Source organism: Procambarus clarkii, chromosome 23 (assembly GCF_040958095.1).
Source record: "Procambarus clarkii isolate CNS0578487 chromosome 23, FALCON_Pclarkii_2.0, whole genome shotgun sequence".
NCBI lineage: Eukaryota > Metazoa > Arthropoda > Malacostraca > Decapoda > Cambaridae > Procambarus > Procambarus clarkii.
Window position 1 is genome coordinate 11,270,120 of NC_091172.1, and position 19,275 is coordinate 11,289,394.

General features: G+C 50.0%; 1 protein-coding gene across 5 annotated transcripts in view; it reads right to left on the reverse strand.

Annotated features, from left to right (window-relative positions):
- Positions 1 to 19,275, reverse strand: part of LOC123753826 (cell adhesion molecule Dscam1) — a 1,066,948-nt gene that overhangs the window by 540,683 nt on the left and 506,990 nt on the right. For all 5 annotated transcript variants that reach the window (XM_069329883.1, XM_069329881.1, XM_069329882.1 and 2 more), the window contains exon 3: positions 18,515 to 18,684. In XM_069329883.1, coding sequence (XP_069185984.1) covers positions 18,515 to 18,684 — 170 coding nt within the window. The remainder of the gene's footprint in view (positions 1 to 18,514; positions 18,685 to 19,275) is intronic.

The window sequence follows — 19,275 nt, forward strand, 5'->3', positions numbered from 1 at the left end:
CACCTGTAGCACACCTCACCTGTAGCTCACCTCACCTGTAGCTCACCCCCACCTGTAGCTCACCCCACCTGTAGCTCACCCCCACCTGTAGCACACCCCACCTGTAGCTCACCCCACCTGTAGATCACCCCCACCTGTAGCTCACCCCACCTGTAGCTCACCCCACCTGTAGCTCACCCCACCTGTAGCTCACCCCCACTGTAGCTCACCCCACCTGTAGCTCACCCCACCTGTAGCTCACCCCCACTTGTAACTCACCCCCCTGTAGCTCACCCCACCTGTAGCTCACTCCCCCCCTGTAGCTCACCCCCACCTGTAGCTCACCCCACCCCCTGTAGCTCACCCCACCTGTAGCTCACCCCACCCCCTGTAGCTCACCCCACCTGTAGCTCACCCCACCTGTAGCTCACCCCACCTGTAACACACCCCACCTGTAGCTCACCCCCCCAGTAGCTCACCCTACCTGTAGCTCACCCCACCTGTAACTCACCCCCCCTGTAGCTCACCCCACCTGTAACACACCCCACCTGTAGCTCACCCCCCCCTGTAGCTCACTCCCACCTGTAGCTCACCCCACCCCCTGTAGCTCACCCCACCTATAGCTCACCCCACCCCCTGTAGCTCACCCCCACCTGTAGCTCACCCCCACCTGTAGCTCACCCCACCTGACACACCCCACCTGTAGCTCACCCCCCCCAGTAGCTCACCCCACCTGTAGCTCACCCCACCTGTAGCACACCCCACCTGTAGCTCACCCCCCCAGTAGCTCACCCTTCCTGTAGCTCACCCCCACCTGTAGCTCACCCCCACTTGTAACTCACCCCCCCTGTAGCTCACCCCACCTGTAGCTCACTCCCCCCCCTGTAGCTCACCCCCACCTGTAGCTCACCCCACCCCCTGTAGCTCACCCCACCTGTAGCTCACCCCACCCACTGTAGCTCACCCCACCTGTAGCTCACCCCACCTGTAGCTCACCCCACCTGTAACACACCCCACCTGTAGCTCACCCCCCCAGTAGCTCACCCTACCTGTAGCTCACCCCACCTGTAACTCACCCCCCCTGTAGCTCACCCCACCTGTAACACACCCCACCTGTAGCTCACCCCCCCCTGTAGCTCACTCCCACCTGTAGCTCACCCCACCCCCTGTAGCTCACCCCACCTATAGCTCACCCCACCCCCTGTAGCTCACCCCACCTGTAGCACACCCCCATCTGTAGCTCACCCCCACCTGTAGCTCACCCCACCTGACACACCCCACCTGTAGCTCACCCCCCCAGTAGCTCACCCCACCTGTAGCTCACCCCACCTGTAGCACACCCCACCTGTAGCTCACCCCCCCAGTAGCTCACCCTTCCTGTAGCTCACCCCCACCTGTAGCTCACCCCCACTTGTAACTCACCCCCCCTGTAGCTCACCCCACCTGTAGCTCACTCCCCCCCTGTAGCTCACCCCCACCTGTAGCTCACCCCACCCCCTGTAGCTCACCCCACCTGACACACCCCACCTGTAGCTCACCCCCACCTGTAGCTCACCCCACCTGTAGCTCACCCCCCCTGTAGCTCACCCCCACCTGTAGCTCACCCCCACCTGTAGCTCACCCCCACCTGTAGCTCACCCCCCCTGTAGCTCACCCCCACCTGTAGCTCACCCCCACCTGTAGATCACCCCCACCTGTAGATCACCCCCACCTGAAGATCACCCCCACCTGTAGCTCACCCCCACCTGTAGCTCACCCCACCTGTAGCACACCCCCACCTGTAGCTCACCCCCACCTGTAGCACACCCCACCTGTAGCTCACCCCCACCTGTAGCTCACCCCACCTGTAGCTCACCCCCACCTGTAGCTCACCCCACCTGTAGCACACCCCACCTGTAGCTCACCCCCACCTGTAGCTCACCCCACCTGTCGCACACCCCCACCTGTAGCTCACCCTACCTGTAGCACCCTCCCACATGTAGCACACCCCACCTGTAGCTCACCCCACCTGTAGCTCAAATCACCTGTAGCTCACCCCCACCTGTAGCACACCTCACCTGTTGCTCACCTCACCTGTAGCTCACCCCCACCTGTAGCTCACCTCACCTGTAGCTCACCCCCACCTGTAGCACACCTCACCTGTAGCTCACCTCACCTGTAGCTCACCCCCACCTGTAGCTCACCCCACCTGTAGCTCACCCCCACCTGTAGCACACCCCACCTGTAGCTCACCCCACCTGTAGATCACCCCCACCTGTAGCTCACCCCACCTGTAGCTCACCCCACCTGTAGCTCACCCCACCTGTAGCTCACCCCCACTGTAGCTCACCCCACCTGTAGCTCACCCCACCTGTAGCTCACCCCCACTTGTAACTCACCCCCCCTGTAGCTCACCCCACCTGTAGCTCACTCCCCCCCTGTAGCTCACCCCCACCTGTAGCTCACCCCACCCCCTGTAGCTCACCCCACCTGTAGCTCACCCCACCCCCTGTAGCTCACCCCACCTGTAGCTCACCCCACCTGTAGCTCACCCCACCTGTAACACACCCCACCTGTAGCTCACCCCCCCAGTAGCTCACCCTACCTGTAGCTCACCCCACCTGTAACTCACCCCCCTGTAGCTCACCCCACCTGTAACACACCCCACCTGTAGCTCACCCCCCCCCCTGTAGCTCACCCCCACCTGTAGCTCACCCCACCCCCTGTAGCTCACCCCACCTATAGCTCACCCCACCCCCTGTAGCTCACCCCACCTGTAGCACCCCCCCACCTGTAGCTCACTCCCACCTGTAGCTCACCCCACCTGACACACCCCACCTGTAGCTCACCCCCCCCAGTAGCTCACCCCACCTGTAGCTCACCCCACCTGTAGCACACCCCACCTGTAGCTCACCCCCCCAGTAGCTCACCCTTCCTGTAGCTCACCCCCACCTGTAGCTCACCCCCCCCCCCTGTAGCTCACCCCACCTGTAGCTGGAATTGAAATTGAAATAAGTTTATTGAGGTAAAATACACACAAAGGGATGAGGTAGCTCAAGCTATTCTCACCCCGTTCAGTACAACGTGTCCATACATACATAGACACACATCACAAGCAATAAGGAAACTTCATGTAAGATCAGGAACAAAAAACTTTACTAGACTCCAGTGATCGATAAGGGAACATCGGACTTGTGGGTGAGGACGAGTAGAAGGGTGAGGAGGAGGGGGAGGAGGAGGGGGAGGAGGAGGGGGAGGAGGAGGGGGAGGAGGAGGGGGAAGAGGAGGGAGGAGGAGGAGGAGGTAAGTAACAGCTTGAAGGAAAGGAAAAAGATAACATGAATTAACAATAACACAGACTGGTGATCCGGTTATCACGCGAAGAGGAACGTCGACCAGGGAACAATAAATGAACACCTGAACACCGCTGGGTTACCTGTGATGACGTCAGGAGCACAGGAACTTGGGTGTTGCTCTCAGGAAACAATAGTGAACACCTGAACACCGCTGGGTTACCTGTGATGACGTCAGGAGCACAGGAACTTGGGTGTTGCTCTCAGGGAACAATAAATGAACACCTGAACACCGCTGGGTTACCTGTGATGACGTCAGGAGCACAGGAACTTGGGTGTTGCTCTCAGGGAACAATAAATGAACACCTGAACACCGCTGGGTTACCTGTGATGACGTCAGGAGCACAGGAACTTGGGTGTTGCTCTCAGAGAACAATAAATGAACACCTGAACACCGCTGGGTTACCTGTGATGACGTCAGGAGCACAGGAACTTGGGTGTTGCTCTCAGGAAACAATAGTGAACACCTGAACACCGCTGGACGGCTTCTCAACGAGAGAGTCGTGATCAGCTCTCGTTCCGAGCGCACAGTAATTACCATTAAAGCCGGTCTCGTTATTATCAGAAAACGCTCTCCAACCCACAAGAAAAAATATCCATATAGGATTTTATATATATATATACCTTAATTATTAATTATATCTTTCTCTTTGTTATCTTAAATCATTTTTTAAGATAATAATGCGCCAGAGGAGCGCGTATAACGCCTGGATAAACGCATGTTCGAACCCAACGTAATGCTCTGATGAACGATAGTTTAATTTACGTTTATGAATCGTGTGTGAAAGATGTGCGAGTGATGTGCTGCGTGACTGGTGACCTCCGTGACTCCCCGGCGAGGTGTCAGATGGTAATCTTCGTGATGTACTCAACAGCTTTTCTTAGACTCTTATTGTGGGAGCTTATAGCCCAGTGGGGCTTCTTGTTGGGGTAGCTACCTTACCTTTCAATGGTTCCGGGGCTCATCGCTCCCGCAGTCCGGTCTCTGACCAGGCCTCGCTGGCTATAGTGGTCTGGTCATCCAGTCTGCTCGCTCAACCATTATCACACGGCGTGATAATGGTCCGAGACGGACCGAAACGTCGTCTTTTCTCCACTTTCTGATGTGTGGTCTGGTCGTCGCCGGGAGACGTGTTTCTCATAATTAGTTAAGATGTTTTTAAGTTGTTATTGACTGCTGATGTTACTGAGGGTGCCGGCGTGAAGAACAAGGGTCGTATCTCCGCCACACACGACCTTCAGCAACGTCTTCACTGATAAGACACGACCCACGACCCCAGGGTCAACCCGGACGCTTAACATCACACCACCAATGCTTGCAATTACGGCGTCAACCATCGTAGATTAATGCTACAGTTTTGATCAGTACCAAAATATTTAAATTTGTTTTCCAGTTATATATCCAAATTTTTCCAATTTAATTTCCAATTTCTTCCAATTTAATTTACTTTAACTGCATACACATTAATATGTATTTATTTGTTGCAGGTTGCATAAAAATGAGTGTTTATGGGGAAGTGAAGAGACACCATTTGTCCTCGTGACAATATTTGTCGAGTGGACAAATGTTAGTGGCTTTATTACTAACTTGCATTTGTAGAGCTGTTACCACTCTACTTTCACTACTATCGCTACTACTACTACTACTACCACTACTATGACTACTACCTGTAGTAGCAGGACGGCCGGAGCCGGATTCCTGCCCCCCCGGTCTATAAAGAGTAGCTGGTGATATATCATGGCTTAATGCTAACGAGGGATGACCACGTCCGAAGGTGTGTCGCGCGGCCCAGCGGCTCACCGCGACGAAGACCCTCTCTCACATCTACCCCCTCCATGCAGGTAAAACTGGACGTACCGTCGGTACGTCTGTGTCTGTGTCTCTGTCTGTCTGTCTGTCTTCCCCACCCCACCCCCCCTCACCACCCGTGTACTCTCCCTCCTAAGTAATTTCCCCTCGCCTAGGTCCATGCACCACTCCTGATGTTAATAATCCACTTGAAATTAATTTTTGTACGAAATGTTTCGAGTGTGAAGTGAGGGTCTGTGAGCGGGTTGAGGTTTGCGGTTGCGGGGTTTCGAACGGTAGGCGGAGAGTCAAGATGTTAATTTGGTTAAGCAAAAATCGTTCATAATGCGGCCGTCAACAGAGTCGCATTTTTATTTGTTTTTTAATTACTGTAAATGGAACATGTTTTTTCCCTCAAGTTAAAAGTTATATTAGTATATAGAGGTATTGTGAGTATTGGTTCGACGAGATTAGGTAATGGTAGATGTTTGGGTCCAGTGGGCTGTGTTTGGGTCCCGAGGGCATGTGTTTGGGTCCCGTGGGCATGTGTTTGGGTCCCGAGGGCATGTGTTTGGGTCCCGTGGGCATGTGTTTGGGTCCCGTGGGCATGTGTTTGGGTCCCGTGGGCATGTGTTTGGGTCCCGTGGGCATGTATTTGGGTCCCGTGGGCATGTGTTTGGGTCCCGTGGGCATGTGTTTGGGTCCCGTGGGCATGTGTTTGGGTCCCGTGGGCATGTGTTTGGGTCCCGTGGGCATGTGTTTGGGTCCCGTGGGCATGTGTTTGGGTCCCGTGGGCATGTGTTTGGGTCCCGTGGGCATGTGTTTGGGTCCCGTGGGCATGTATTTGGGTCCCGTGGGCATGTATTTGGGTCCCGTGGGCATGTGTTTGGGTCCCGTGGGCATGTGTTTGGGTCCCGTGGGCATGTGTTTGGGTCCCGTGGGCATGTGTTTGGGTCCCGTGGGCATGTGTTTGGGTCTCGTGGGCATGTGTTTGGGTCCCGTGGGCATGTGTTTGGGTCCCGTGGGCATGTGTTTGGGTCCCGTGGGCACGTGTTTGGGTCCCGTGGGCACGTGTTTGGGTCCCGTGGGCACGTGTTTGGGTCCCGTGGGCACGTGTTTGGGTCCCGTGGGCATGTGTTTGGGTCCCGTGGGCATGTGTTTGGGTCCCGTGGGCATGTGTTTGGGTCCCGTGGGCATGTGTTTGGGTCCCGTGGGCATGTGTTTGGGTCCCGTGGGCATGTGTTTGGGTCCCGTGGGCACGTGTTTGGGTCCCGTGGGCACGTGTTTGGGTCCCGTGGGCACGTGTTTGGGTGTTGCCCACATTGGTTGGCCACCTGGTTGTTAGACGGTTTAGCGGGTCGTATTCCGGGGATAATTAGGACTAGGGACCTGCCCGAACTGCTAGTGGCTTTACAAGAATGTAAGAACTCTTGTGTATTTTATATATATATATATATATATATATATATATATATATATATATATATATATATATATATATATATATATATATATATATATATATATATATAATATATATATATATATATATATATATAAATAAACGAGTATTACCAGTAACCAGGTAGTAGCCGAGTGCGGGGTGTCTAAACACATTCATGAACAGGAGGCTGCGAGGCACGAACATATGGTGATGAGGACGGGCTCAAGCATTAGAGAGACGCACTTCAAACACTGGAGTGAAACACATAAGATAAAAATTCAGTTGTGTTATGCATTATGTGTTTATCATTCATATTCAGTGGGATGGCTGCACCAGGGGATTGATTCGGCATCTTTGTTTTGACGACGGCTTGCTACATAGAGTAGGGGCGATAGAGAGGGGTAGAGTGCTCTCACTTAGTTGTGCTTGGGGGGGGGGGAGGGTTTAGAGCTTCGGCTCTTTGGTCCCGTCTCTCAACTGTTAATCAATGTACAGGTTCATGAGCCTATTGGGCTCCTTCATAGCTATATTTAAAACTGTGAATGGAGTCTGCCTCCACCACATCACTCTCTAATGCATTCCGTTTGTTAACTACTTCTAACACTGAACAAGACACATTGTTTCTAATGTCTCTGTGGCTCATTTAGGTACTCAGTTTCCGCCTGTGTCCCGTTGCTCGCATACCACCCGTGCTAAAGAGTTTGTCTTTGTCCACCCTTGCAATTCTTCTGAGAATTTGGCAGGTGGTGATCATGTCTCCCCTTATTCCTTTGGAATAAGGAAGTGTGTGTGTCTATGTCAATCTGTATCCGGGAATTTTATTATTTATATGAGATTGAATGATTGAAAATTTTTCAGTAATACCTGAGGCACAGTGACAAGAGACTGCTTTTGTATGCAAATCATATTCTTGTTCTACACAGGCCTCCAATGTAATTGTTCTGCATACGGAATGTACTTGTTGTATACACCCACATAACGTTCTTGTTCTGTACACGCAAATAATATTATTGTTCTACACAAGCAAGCCAGAAAATGTTCGGTGTACCGTTCAGGGGAGAACATACAGGTTATGGGAGGCCTTGCTGCAGCTTCCTGGATTAAACATGGTGCTGGAAATTAGGCTATTTTCCAGGAGATGGCGTCGTTATTGTCGCGAGCGGCTCACAGAGAGCCCCCAGCACCATACTCAACACCACACCACTACACGCTGTACCCCAGCACCATACTCAACACCACACCACTACACGCTGTACCCCAGCACCATACTCAACACCACACCACTACACGCTGTACCCCAGCACCATACTCAACACCACAGCACTACACGCAATAGTACACCACAATTATCAACACCACACTCTGAACACCACACTCTAAACACCGCACTCAACACCACACTCAACACCATACTCAACACCACACTCAACACCACACTCAACACCACACCCAACACCATACTCAACACCACACTCAACACCACACTCAACACCATACTCAACACCACACTCTAAACACCAAACTCAACACCACACTCAACACCATACTCAACACCATACTCAACACCACACTCAACACCACACTCAACACCACACTCAACACCACACTCAACACCACACTCTAAACACCACACTCAACACCACACTCAACACCATACTCAACACCACACTCAACACCACAATCAACACCACACTCAACACCATACTCAACACCATACTCAACACCACACTCAACACCACACTCAACACCACACTCTAAACACCACACTCAACACCATACTCAACACCACACTCAACACCACACTCAACACCACACTCAACACCACACTCAACACCACACTCTAAACACCACACTCAACACCACACTCAACACCACACTCAACACCACACTCAACACCACACTCAACACCACACTCAACACCACACTCAACACCACACTCAACACCACACTCAACACCACACTCAACACCACATTCAACACCACACTCAACACCACACCCAACACCACACGCAACACCACTCTCAACACCACACTCAACACCACACTCTAAACACCACACTCAACACCACACCCAACACCATACTCAACGCCACACGCAACACCATACTCAACACCACACTCAACACCATACTCAACACCACACCCAACACCACACTCAACACCACACTATAAACACCACACTCAACACCACACCCAACACCACTCTCAACACCACACTCAACACCACACCCAACACCACTCTCAACACCACACTCTAAACACCACACTCAACACCACACTCAACACCACACTCAACACCACACTCAACACCACACTCAACACCACACTCAACACCACACTCAACACCACACTCAACACCACACTCTAAACACACTCAACACCACACTCAACACCACACTCAACACCACACTCAACACCACACTCAACACCACACTCAACACCACACTCAACACCACACCCAACACCACACTCAACACCACACTATAAACACCACACTCAACACCACACCCAACACCACACGCAACACCACACTCAACACCACACTCAACACCACACCCAACACCACACTCAACACCACACTATAAACACCACACTCAACACCACACTCAACACCACACTCAACACCACACTCAACACCACACTCAACACCACACTCAACACCACACTCAACACCACACTCAACACCACACTCAACACCACACTCTAAACACCACACTCAACACCACACTCAACACCACACTCAACACCACACCCAACACCACACGCAACACCACACCCTAAACACCACATTCAACACCACACTCAACACCACACCCAACACCAACACCACACTCAACACCACACGCAACACCACACGCAACACCACACTCAACACCACACTCAACACCACACTCAACACCACACTCAACACAACACTCAACACTACACTCAACACCACCCTCGTCACCACCCTCGTCACCACACTCAACACCACACTCAACACCACACTCAACACCACACTCTAAACACCACACTCAACACCACACTCAACACCACACTCAACACCACACTCAACACCACACTCAACACCACACTCAACACCACACTCAACACCACACTCAACACCACACTCAACACCACACTCAACACCACACTCTAAACACCACACTCAACACCACACTCAACACCACACTCAACACCACACTCAACACCACACTCAACACCACACTCAACACCACACTCAACACCACACTCAACACCACACTCAACACCACACTCAACACCACACTCAACACCACACTCAACACCACACGCAACACCACACTCAACACCACACTCAACACCACACTCAACACCACACGCAACACCACACTAAACACCACACTAAACACCACACTAAACACCACACTCAACACCACACTCAACACCACACTCAACACCACACTCAACACTACACGCAACACCACACTCAACACCACACTCAACACCACACTCAACACCACACTCAACACCACACTCAACACCACAGGCAACACCACAGGCAACACCACACTCAACACCACAGGCAACACCACAGGCAACACCACAGGCAACACCACAGGCAACACCACACTCAACACCACACTCAACACCACACTCTAAACACCACACTCAACACCACACTCAACACCACACTCAACACCACACTCAACACCACACTCAACACCACACGCAACACCACACTCAACACCACACTCAACACCACACTCAACACCACACGCAACACCACAGGCAACACCACACTAAACACCACACTAAACACCACACTCAACACCACACTCAACACCACACTCAACACCACACTCAACACCACACTCAACACCACACTCAACACCACAGGCAACACCACACTCAACACCACAGGCAACACCACAGGCAACACCACAGGCAACACCACAGGCAACACCACACTCAACACCACACTCAACACCACACTAAACACCACACTAAACACCACACTCAACACCACACCACCACACTCAACACCACACCACCACACTCAACACCAAACTCAACACCACACCGAACACCACACTCTAAACACCACACGCAACACCACACTCAACACCACACTCAACACCACACTCAACACCACACTCAACACCACACTCAACACTACACGCAACACCACACTCAACACTACACGCAACACCACACTCAACACCACACTCAACACCACACTCAACACCACACTCAACACCACACTCAACACCACAGGCAACACCACACTCAACACCACAGGCAACACCACAGGCAACACCACAGGCAACACCACACTCAACACCACAGGCAACACCACAGGCAACACCACACTCAACACCACACTCAACACCACACTCAACACCACACTCAACACCACACGCAACACCACACTCAACACCACACTCAACACCACACTCAACACCACACGCAACACCACAGGCAACACCACACTAAACACCACACTAAACACCACACTCAACACCACACTCAACACCACACTCAACACCACACTCAACACCACACTCAACACCACACTCAACACCACACTCAACACCACACTCAACACCACAGGCAACACCACAGGCAACACCACACTCAACACCACAGGCAACACCACAGGCAACACCACAGGCAACACCACAGGCAACACCACACTCAACACCACACTCAACACCACACTAAACACCACACTAAACACCACACTCAACACCACACCACCACACTCAACACCACACCACCACACTCAACACCAAACTCAACACCACACCGAACACCACACCGAACACCACACTCTAAACACCACACGCAACACCACACTCAACACCACACTCAACACCACACTCAACACCACACTCAACACTACACGCAACACCACACTCAACACTACACGCAACACCACACTCAACACCACACTCAACACCACACTCAACACCACACTCAACACCACACTCAACACCACAGGCAACACCACACGCAACACCACAGGCAACACCACAGGCAACACCACAGGCAACACCACACTCAACACCACAGGCAACACCACAGGCAACACCACAGGCAACACCACACTCAACACCACACTCAACACCACACTAAACACCACACTCAACACCACACCCAACACCACACTCTAAACACCACACTCAACACCACACGCAACACCACACTCAACACCACACTCAACACCACACTCAACACCACACGCAACACCACAACACCACACTCAACACCACACGCAACACCACACGCAACACCACACTCAACACCACACTCAACACCACACTCAACACCACACTCAACACCACACTCAACACCACACGCAACACCACACTCAACTCCTTATTATGCAGATGTATAACTATTTCATAAACAAAATCCAAACTGATTTTCTTACAGCAATGTACAACATTATTCACTGATTTCTGGAAAAGAAAAAGAAATCTTCTAATATTCCAACTTAATATTGAGCCGTACTATCACACGGACATAGCTTTAATGCTTCCTCCTCCTCCTCCTGACCGCCTCACTGTACCACATACTTTGTGTTGGCTACACCAACACAAAGTTACAGAGCAATTGGATATCTTGATGAATGGTCCAGGACGGACCGAAACGTCGTCGTCCCTTCACCTTCTAGTGTGTGGTCTGGTCAACTTACTTTAGCCACGTTATTGTGACTCATCGCCTGCAATGGGATAACTATTTAATTCAATTTTTTTCTATTACAGAGAGTTTAAAGGCAAAGACAAAGGAAATACTGACAGACACAGGAAGTAACGCAGAAACAGATAATAAATAGATGGATGGCTGGGTAGATACATGGATGGATAATGCAATGATGGAAGAATGGATAGATGGATGAGTAGATTGATGAATAGGTAGATGGATAGATATATGGATAGATATATGAATAGAGGGATATATAGACGGATGGATAGATGGGCGGATAGTTGGATGGATAGATGGGCGGATAGTTGGATAGATAGGGGGATTGACATATGGATGGACAAATAGTTGGGTAGATATATGGATTTATGAATATAGAAATGAACACCACATATCTTCCTCTGAAATCTCTTTCCCTCCGACCACCTCATCAGTTCGCCCTTGAATTGCTGGAGTCCCTTCCCCACTTTGCATCTCCAGGCAGATCTGTCCGCAGCTGCTGTCTCCCAAGTGTTAATATCGATGTTCAACTGCTTTAGTTCGCGTTAGCAGGTGTCTTTAAAATGCAGCTGTGGTCTTCCGGTGGGCCTCTTTCCTGATGCAATTTCTCCATATAAGAGGTCTTTCTGTATGAGGCCCATCTTCCATGCATGTGAAAAGTCTCTGCATGTGTCTCTGCTGCAGGAGAGTGAACACTGAAGGGATTCCTGTTCTCTCGAGCACTGTATTATTGGTGACGTGGTCTCTCCACGTGATTTAGGTTCCGCATGTGAAAGGTATTGAGCCATCTCTCCTGGCGAGAGCGCAGGGTCCAGGATTCCGAGCCGTAGAGAAGTGTACTTACCACACATGCCATGTAGACTTGTGCTTTCGATTCACTGTCAGTTTGGCATTTGCCCAAATGCGCTTTGTGACCCTGGCCAGTGTTGTTGCGGCCTTCCCAGTACGCCTGTTCAGCTCAGTGTCCAGGGATAGGGATGTCTGAGACTGTTGAGCCCAGGCAAACAAACTCGTGGACCGCTTCCAGCTCGCCGTCTGTAATGTTTATACAGGGTAACTCATTGACGTCTTGCCCTATCACCTGTGCCTTCTTCAGGCTGATTGTCGGGCCGAATGTGGAACAGGCTGCAGCAAAGCGGGTTGACTAGCTGCTGCAGGCCTTCTGCTGTGTGTTTGATGATCGCTGCGTCATCGACGAAGAGTCCCCCTGAGGGGACATAAATCCCCCTCCCTGAGGATTCTCATCTGTAGTTTTGTCTTTGCTTGGAGTCTGAATAGATTGAAGAGCTTTCCATTAGATCTTTTACGGAGATAGATGTCCTCTGTGGTTGTTCCAAAGGCATGCTTGACGAGGATCGCAAAGATGCCAAACAGGGTTGGAGCAAGAACGCACCCCTGTTTAACACCACTGTTGATGTTGAATGGTTCAGAAGTTGAGCCGTCGAGCACGACCGTGTCCTTAATGTCCTCGTGGAACGATTGTATCATACTGAGTAGGGTGGGTGGGCAGCCAGTTTTGGTCAGGATGTTGAAGAGTTCGTCCCTGCTCACGAAGTCGAAGGCTTTGTAAGGTCAATGAAAGCGATGTAGAGGGCTTTTCTCTGCTCCCAGGACTCTTCTTGAAGCTGTCTCAGGGAGAACACCATGTATGTGGTCGACCTTTCGGCTCTGAAACCGCACTGTCACTCTGAGTACACTCTTTTAGCAAGAATCTGGAGCCTGACCAAAACAATCCTGGCGATGAGTTTGTCGTAGACGCTGAGGAGGGAGATGCCGCGATAGTTACTCTAATCGTTTCTGTCACCTTTATTTTTGTAGAGGGGTGATGATGTTTGCATCTCTCATGTCTTGTGGCAGAGAGCCCTCCCTCCAACACTGGCACATAAGTTCATGAAGCTCAGTTTTAAGTGTTCCTCGGATGCACTTGAAACTTATGGCGGATTGCCATCTTCTTCTGAGACGTTCCCTGAGGAAAGTGAATCCAGTGGTTTCTCAACTTCTTCTACCGTCGGTTCAAGGTCAAGTTCTTCCATAGTGGGCAGCAGTTGATTGCATCCAAAGCCTCTATGCTGACCAAGTTCTCTCTGGAGTAGAGTTCGGAGTAATATTCCACCCAGCGATTCATCTGTTGATCATTGTCTTTAATGATCTCTCCAGTGGCTGACTTCAGAGGAGCTGCCCTGTTTTGTGTAGAGCCTGTTGCCTGTTTGATCCCTTCGTACATGCTTCTTATATTGCCGATGGTGGCCGCGGTCTGCATGCTGGAACAGAGTCGGAGTAAGTAAGCGTTAGCACAGCGCCTTGTAGGTTGTTGCTCCTTACTGCGGGCAGAACGGAGGCTCTGTAGGTTCCTTTCTGAGGGCAGGTTATTGTAAGCTGAGAGAGTTCGTCTCTTTTTTCCTCTACGAAGGATAACAGTTCCTCTGCACTGGCCTCGAAACAGGTCTGCTGACTTGTTCTGCCTCTTACCGAAGGTGGACATGGCAGTGTTGAAAATAGTGCCCCTGAGGTGTGACCACCTCTCACTTGCGCTATCGCAGGGTGGTACATGAAGGGCATTTACCAACGCAGCAATGAATTCCTCCACCTTGTGAAGGTCATGGGTCTTGTTTACATTAATGTGTGGTCTTCCCTCCTTCTTTGCTCTGTAAATTTTTCGGGGTTGGAACTTTACAAACGACGAGGGAGTGGTAAGTGTCACAATCTGCGCTCTGGAAGCTGTGGGTCAGTTTGACGCTTCTCAGATTGCTACGCCCTGAAAGCACCAGGTCGAGTTGGTGCCAATGCTTAGAACTGGGATGTTTCCAGGAAACCTTGCGCTGGGGCTTGGTGTCGAAGAAGGAATTGGTGACGCAGAGATCGTGATGACAGCAGAACTCCAGGAGGCGCTGCCCATTCTCATTCATCTTCCCAAATCCAAACTGGCCCGGGCAGGAAGGCCAAGAGATGTGATCGGAACCAATTCTTGCGTTGAAATCTCCCAGAAGGAAGACTGCCTCTTGTTTAGGTATGTCTATGAGAGCTGGCTGAGGTCATCATAGAACTCGTCCTACTCTTTGGTAGAGAAAAGTGTTGGTGTGTAGGCGTTGATGAAGCTGACCAATCCTGCTGCTGTGTGAAGCAGAAGTTTGATTGGTCCTTGCAGACACCTCCATGGGCGGTACCATAGACATTACAATACGGGGGTGCGGTTACGCCGTCAGGGGGCGAGGGTGTCGTGTCTAACGACGATAACCAGTCTGGTAGTGATAGTGACCAGTCCGGTGTACCCGAGATTGTTGAAGAGAGGACCTACATATGGGAACGGGTTGCGCCGCAAGAGCCCATCCGTTATTTGGGTTTCTAGTGCGCATACTTCGTGTCCAAGGTTCCAGATGTTATGGGGCACCCTCGTGAACCTGCTCTTTGTCATATGAGGATTATTTGGGAGGCGTACTGTCTCCGGTTTCTGGTTGCAGAATTTCTGAATAAATATAAGTATGTGAAGGCGTGGTGTTCTTGCTTTCGCCTCCCGTTGTTGTGCTTGTTGGGGGCCCGTCGGGTCTGTGGTTATGTGCATTAGTTTTTCTTCAGTGTTTTTGTACTTGTCTGTGGTTTACATGTAATTTTCTGTATCTTTTGTGTACGTTCATGTTTCATGTATCTCATTTTGGTGTTGTATTTGTATGTTACTGTTTGTGGATCCGTGTTGGACTGGTCTGTGTCATGTGCTGTGTTTGAGTTTTGTTTCGTGTTTTTCGCCCGTTTCCTGTTTTGTGTCATTATGTGCCTTTGTGTTTGGGCGTTTGGTTGCAGGCCCTTCAGACCTGTAGTTTTGTACCCTATTTTTGGGGTTGAATTGTGCTTCTGTGTTTTATGTATTTTCTTTTGGGTTTATGTATTTTCTTTTGGGTTTGCGATTGTCCTATGTACTGTTATATGATATGTGATACGTGTTTATGTGTATTGTTGTATGCCATTCAGCCATGTGGTTTTGTACCCTTGTTTTGGGGTTGAACTGTGCTTCTGTGTTTTATGTATTTTCTTTTGGGTTTGTGTCTGTACTATGTAATCTAATAGGATATGTGATACGTGTTTGTGTCTTGTTGTATACCCTTATGGCCTGTGGTTTTGTACTTATGCCTTATCTTGAGAGGTTATCTTGAGATGATTTCGGGGCTTTTTAGTGTTCCCGCGGCCCCGGTCCTCGACCAGGCCTCCACCCCCAGGAAGCAGCCCGTGACAGCTGACAAACACCTAGGTACCTATTTTACTGCTAGGTAACAGTTTTCTTTTCTGTTTTGTCTTTTCTATGTTTCTTTTATTGTACTTATTCGCATGCTCTGCATGTAAATATATACAAAGAGAGTCACCATAGACATTACAGCACTACAATCACATCAACGATCATCACCCCGATACAAGAGAACAATCAAAGCCACAACCACCACCACCACCACCACCACCATCACCACCATCACCACCATCACCACCACCACCACCACCACCACCACCATCACCACCACCACCACCACCACCACCACCACCACCACCACCACCACCATCACCACCACCACCACCACCACCACCACCACCACCATCACCACCATCACCACCACCACCATCACCACCACCACCACCACCACCACCACCACCACCATCACCACCACCACCACCACCACCACCACCACCACCACCATCACCACCATCCACCACCACCACCACCACCACCACCATCACCACCATCACCCACCACAACCACCACCACCACCATCACCACCATCACCACCACCACCACAACCATCACCACCATCACCACCACCACCACCATCATCACCACCACCACAACCACCACCACAATCACCACCACAGGCACCCCAACAACACCAGGGACGCTCTCCTCCTGGGGGAGGGGGGGGTGGGGGGTGGGGGTTATAGTAACTTTCCTTAGACAGGGTCAATTAATTCCCTCGTGGCTATGTCATGACTGTATAATATTTTAGTAGACAATAAAGGAGAATTGTCTCTGCTGGCCGCTGTCTGTCCGACTCGCGGCGTCTTCTGCTCAGCCCAACTACTTAACCACCATGGTTGGAGGTTGTTTGTTGGGTCTGACGCTCTCTCAGCTGAGACGTTGTTTAAGAAAATGTTTAAGAAAATAATACATATATATATATATATATAATACATATAATAATATATATAATAATACATATATATACCGCGTAACGTGGTGGAGGTGGGGTCCCTAGATTGTTTCAAGCGCGGGTTGGACAAGTATATGAGTGGGATTGGGTGGTTATAAATAGGAGCTGCCTCGTATGGGCCAATAGGCCTTCTGCAGATGCCTTTGTTCTTATGTTCTTATATATATTTTTTTATAATCTAGATCTTTCTACATGTTTAATACCTGTTCATTGGCCAATCTGTTGATTAGCTAATCTTTTTATTGTCCAATCTTTTTATTCCCAGTTTTTTTTATTGCCTAAAGTGTTTAGTTACCAATATATTTAGTTTTAAATGTGTTTAGTTACCAATCGATGTGACTATCTGGCCAGACTATCTGCCTATCAGGCTCTCCTGCAGTTTCATCTAATCTTTCGCACAATTCTCTCATTTGCTCATTTCTCTTCCAATTCTCTCATTTACTCACTTCTCTTCCAATTCTCTCATTTACTCCTCTTCCAATTCTCTCTTCCTCGTCCCTCCCCCAGTTCTCCATCTTTCAACCTCTCTCTTTATAGGTTTCCAATCTCATCACGAGAGAGGAGAAAAACAAGGCAACCATCCAAGAATTGTCCTCTTGCAGATTTTATCACGGCTCTATCAACGAAGGAAGAGAAAAGAAAAGAGGAAGAAGTAGAACAGAAGAAGAGGAAGACAGAAGAAAGAATTAAAGAAGAAAAAGGAGCAAAGAAGAAGAAGAAAAAGGAGAAAATAATAAGAAAAGGAAGAGGAAGAAAAGAGAAGGACGAAGATAGAAAAAAGAAAGCAGAACAAGAAGAAAATAGCTATAAGAAGAGGAAGAAAAACGAAAAATAAAAAACGAAGAAAAGAAGAACGAGAAAAAATCAGTAATGTAGGAAAAAAAAACTAAAATCAAAGTCATTTTCCCGAAAAATAAATATGGCTGTGTCGCTGGGGAGTCACGGGGAGGGGGAAGGTTAGGGGAAGGGGGATAAAGGTAAGGGGAAGGGGAGGGTTGAAGGGTAAAGGGGAGAAGTTGGTTGGTTGGTTGGTAGATAAGAACTGTGTTGGACAGTTAAGAAAATTAAAAATAAACAATGGAAAAACTTGCGAAAGCTAACTTGAGGTTATACTCACCGGAGGCGGACTGCCGTGGGCGGAGCAGGGCAGGAGGGCGCCAGTGGTGTTGGAGAAGTGTAGGCGTGATGGGGGTTCGTGAAGGAAGACCGGGCCTCTCCCCTCCTCCACGGACACGCCAGCCCACACCACGCCTCCTCCAGTAGCCAGCAGCAGCACCGTCAGCACACCTGCAGGAGCACCATCAGAGTTACCTTGTGAAGCATGTGGGGCGGGGCGTGTGTTATCTTGATAAGGTAAGGGGGGGGGGAGGGTTAGGGGTGGGAGATTGGAGAGGGGTAGGGGAAAATGGAAGTCTCATAGGGAATGAACAGAATGGAAACGGGAGGAAGAGAATAGAAATGGGACAAGGAGATTATAAAGAGAAAGGACGCTCGGAATGCGAAAGCAGAAAGAGAGAGAGAGAGAGAGAGAGAGAGAGAGAGAGAGAGAGAGAGAGAGAGAGAGAGAGAGAGAGAGAGAGAGAGAGAGAAAGAGAGAGATGAGAAAGTCTAAATCATTTATGTATATGCTAAACAACGGAGGCCGCAGGAGAGAGCCTTGAGGCACTTCACTTAAAGCGGTTTCCCACTCTGACTTAACCCCCATTTAAAATAACTATTTATTTTCCATAGACATAGCTATACCCTTATCCAGCTTACGACAGCACACTCAATACCGTGAGCATCAGTCTTTTTAATCAGTCTTGCATGCGGCACTGTATCAGAAGCTTTGCTAAAGTCAAGGAACACAACGTCCAAATTTTTCCACTATCAACTGCT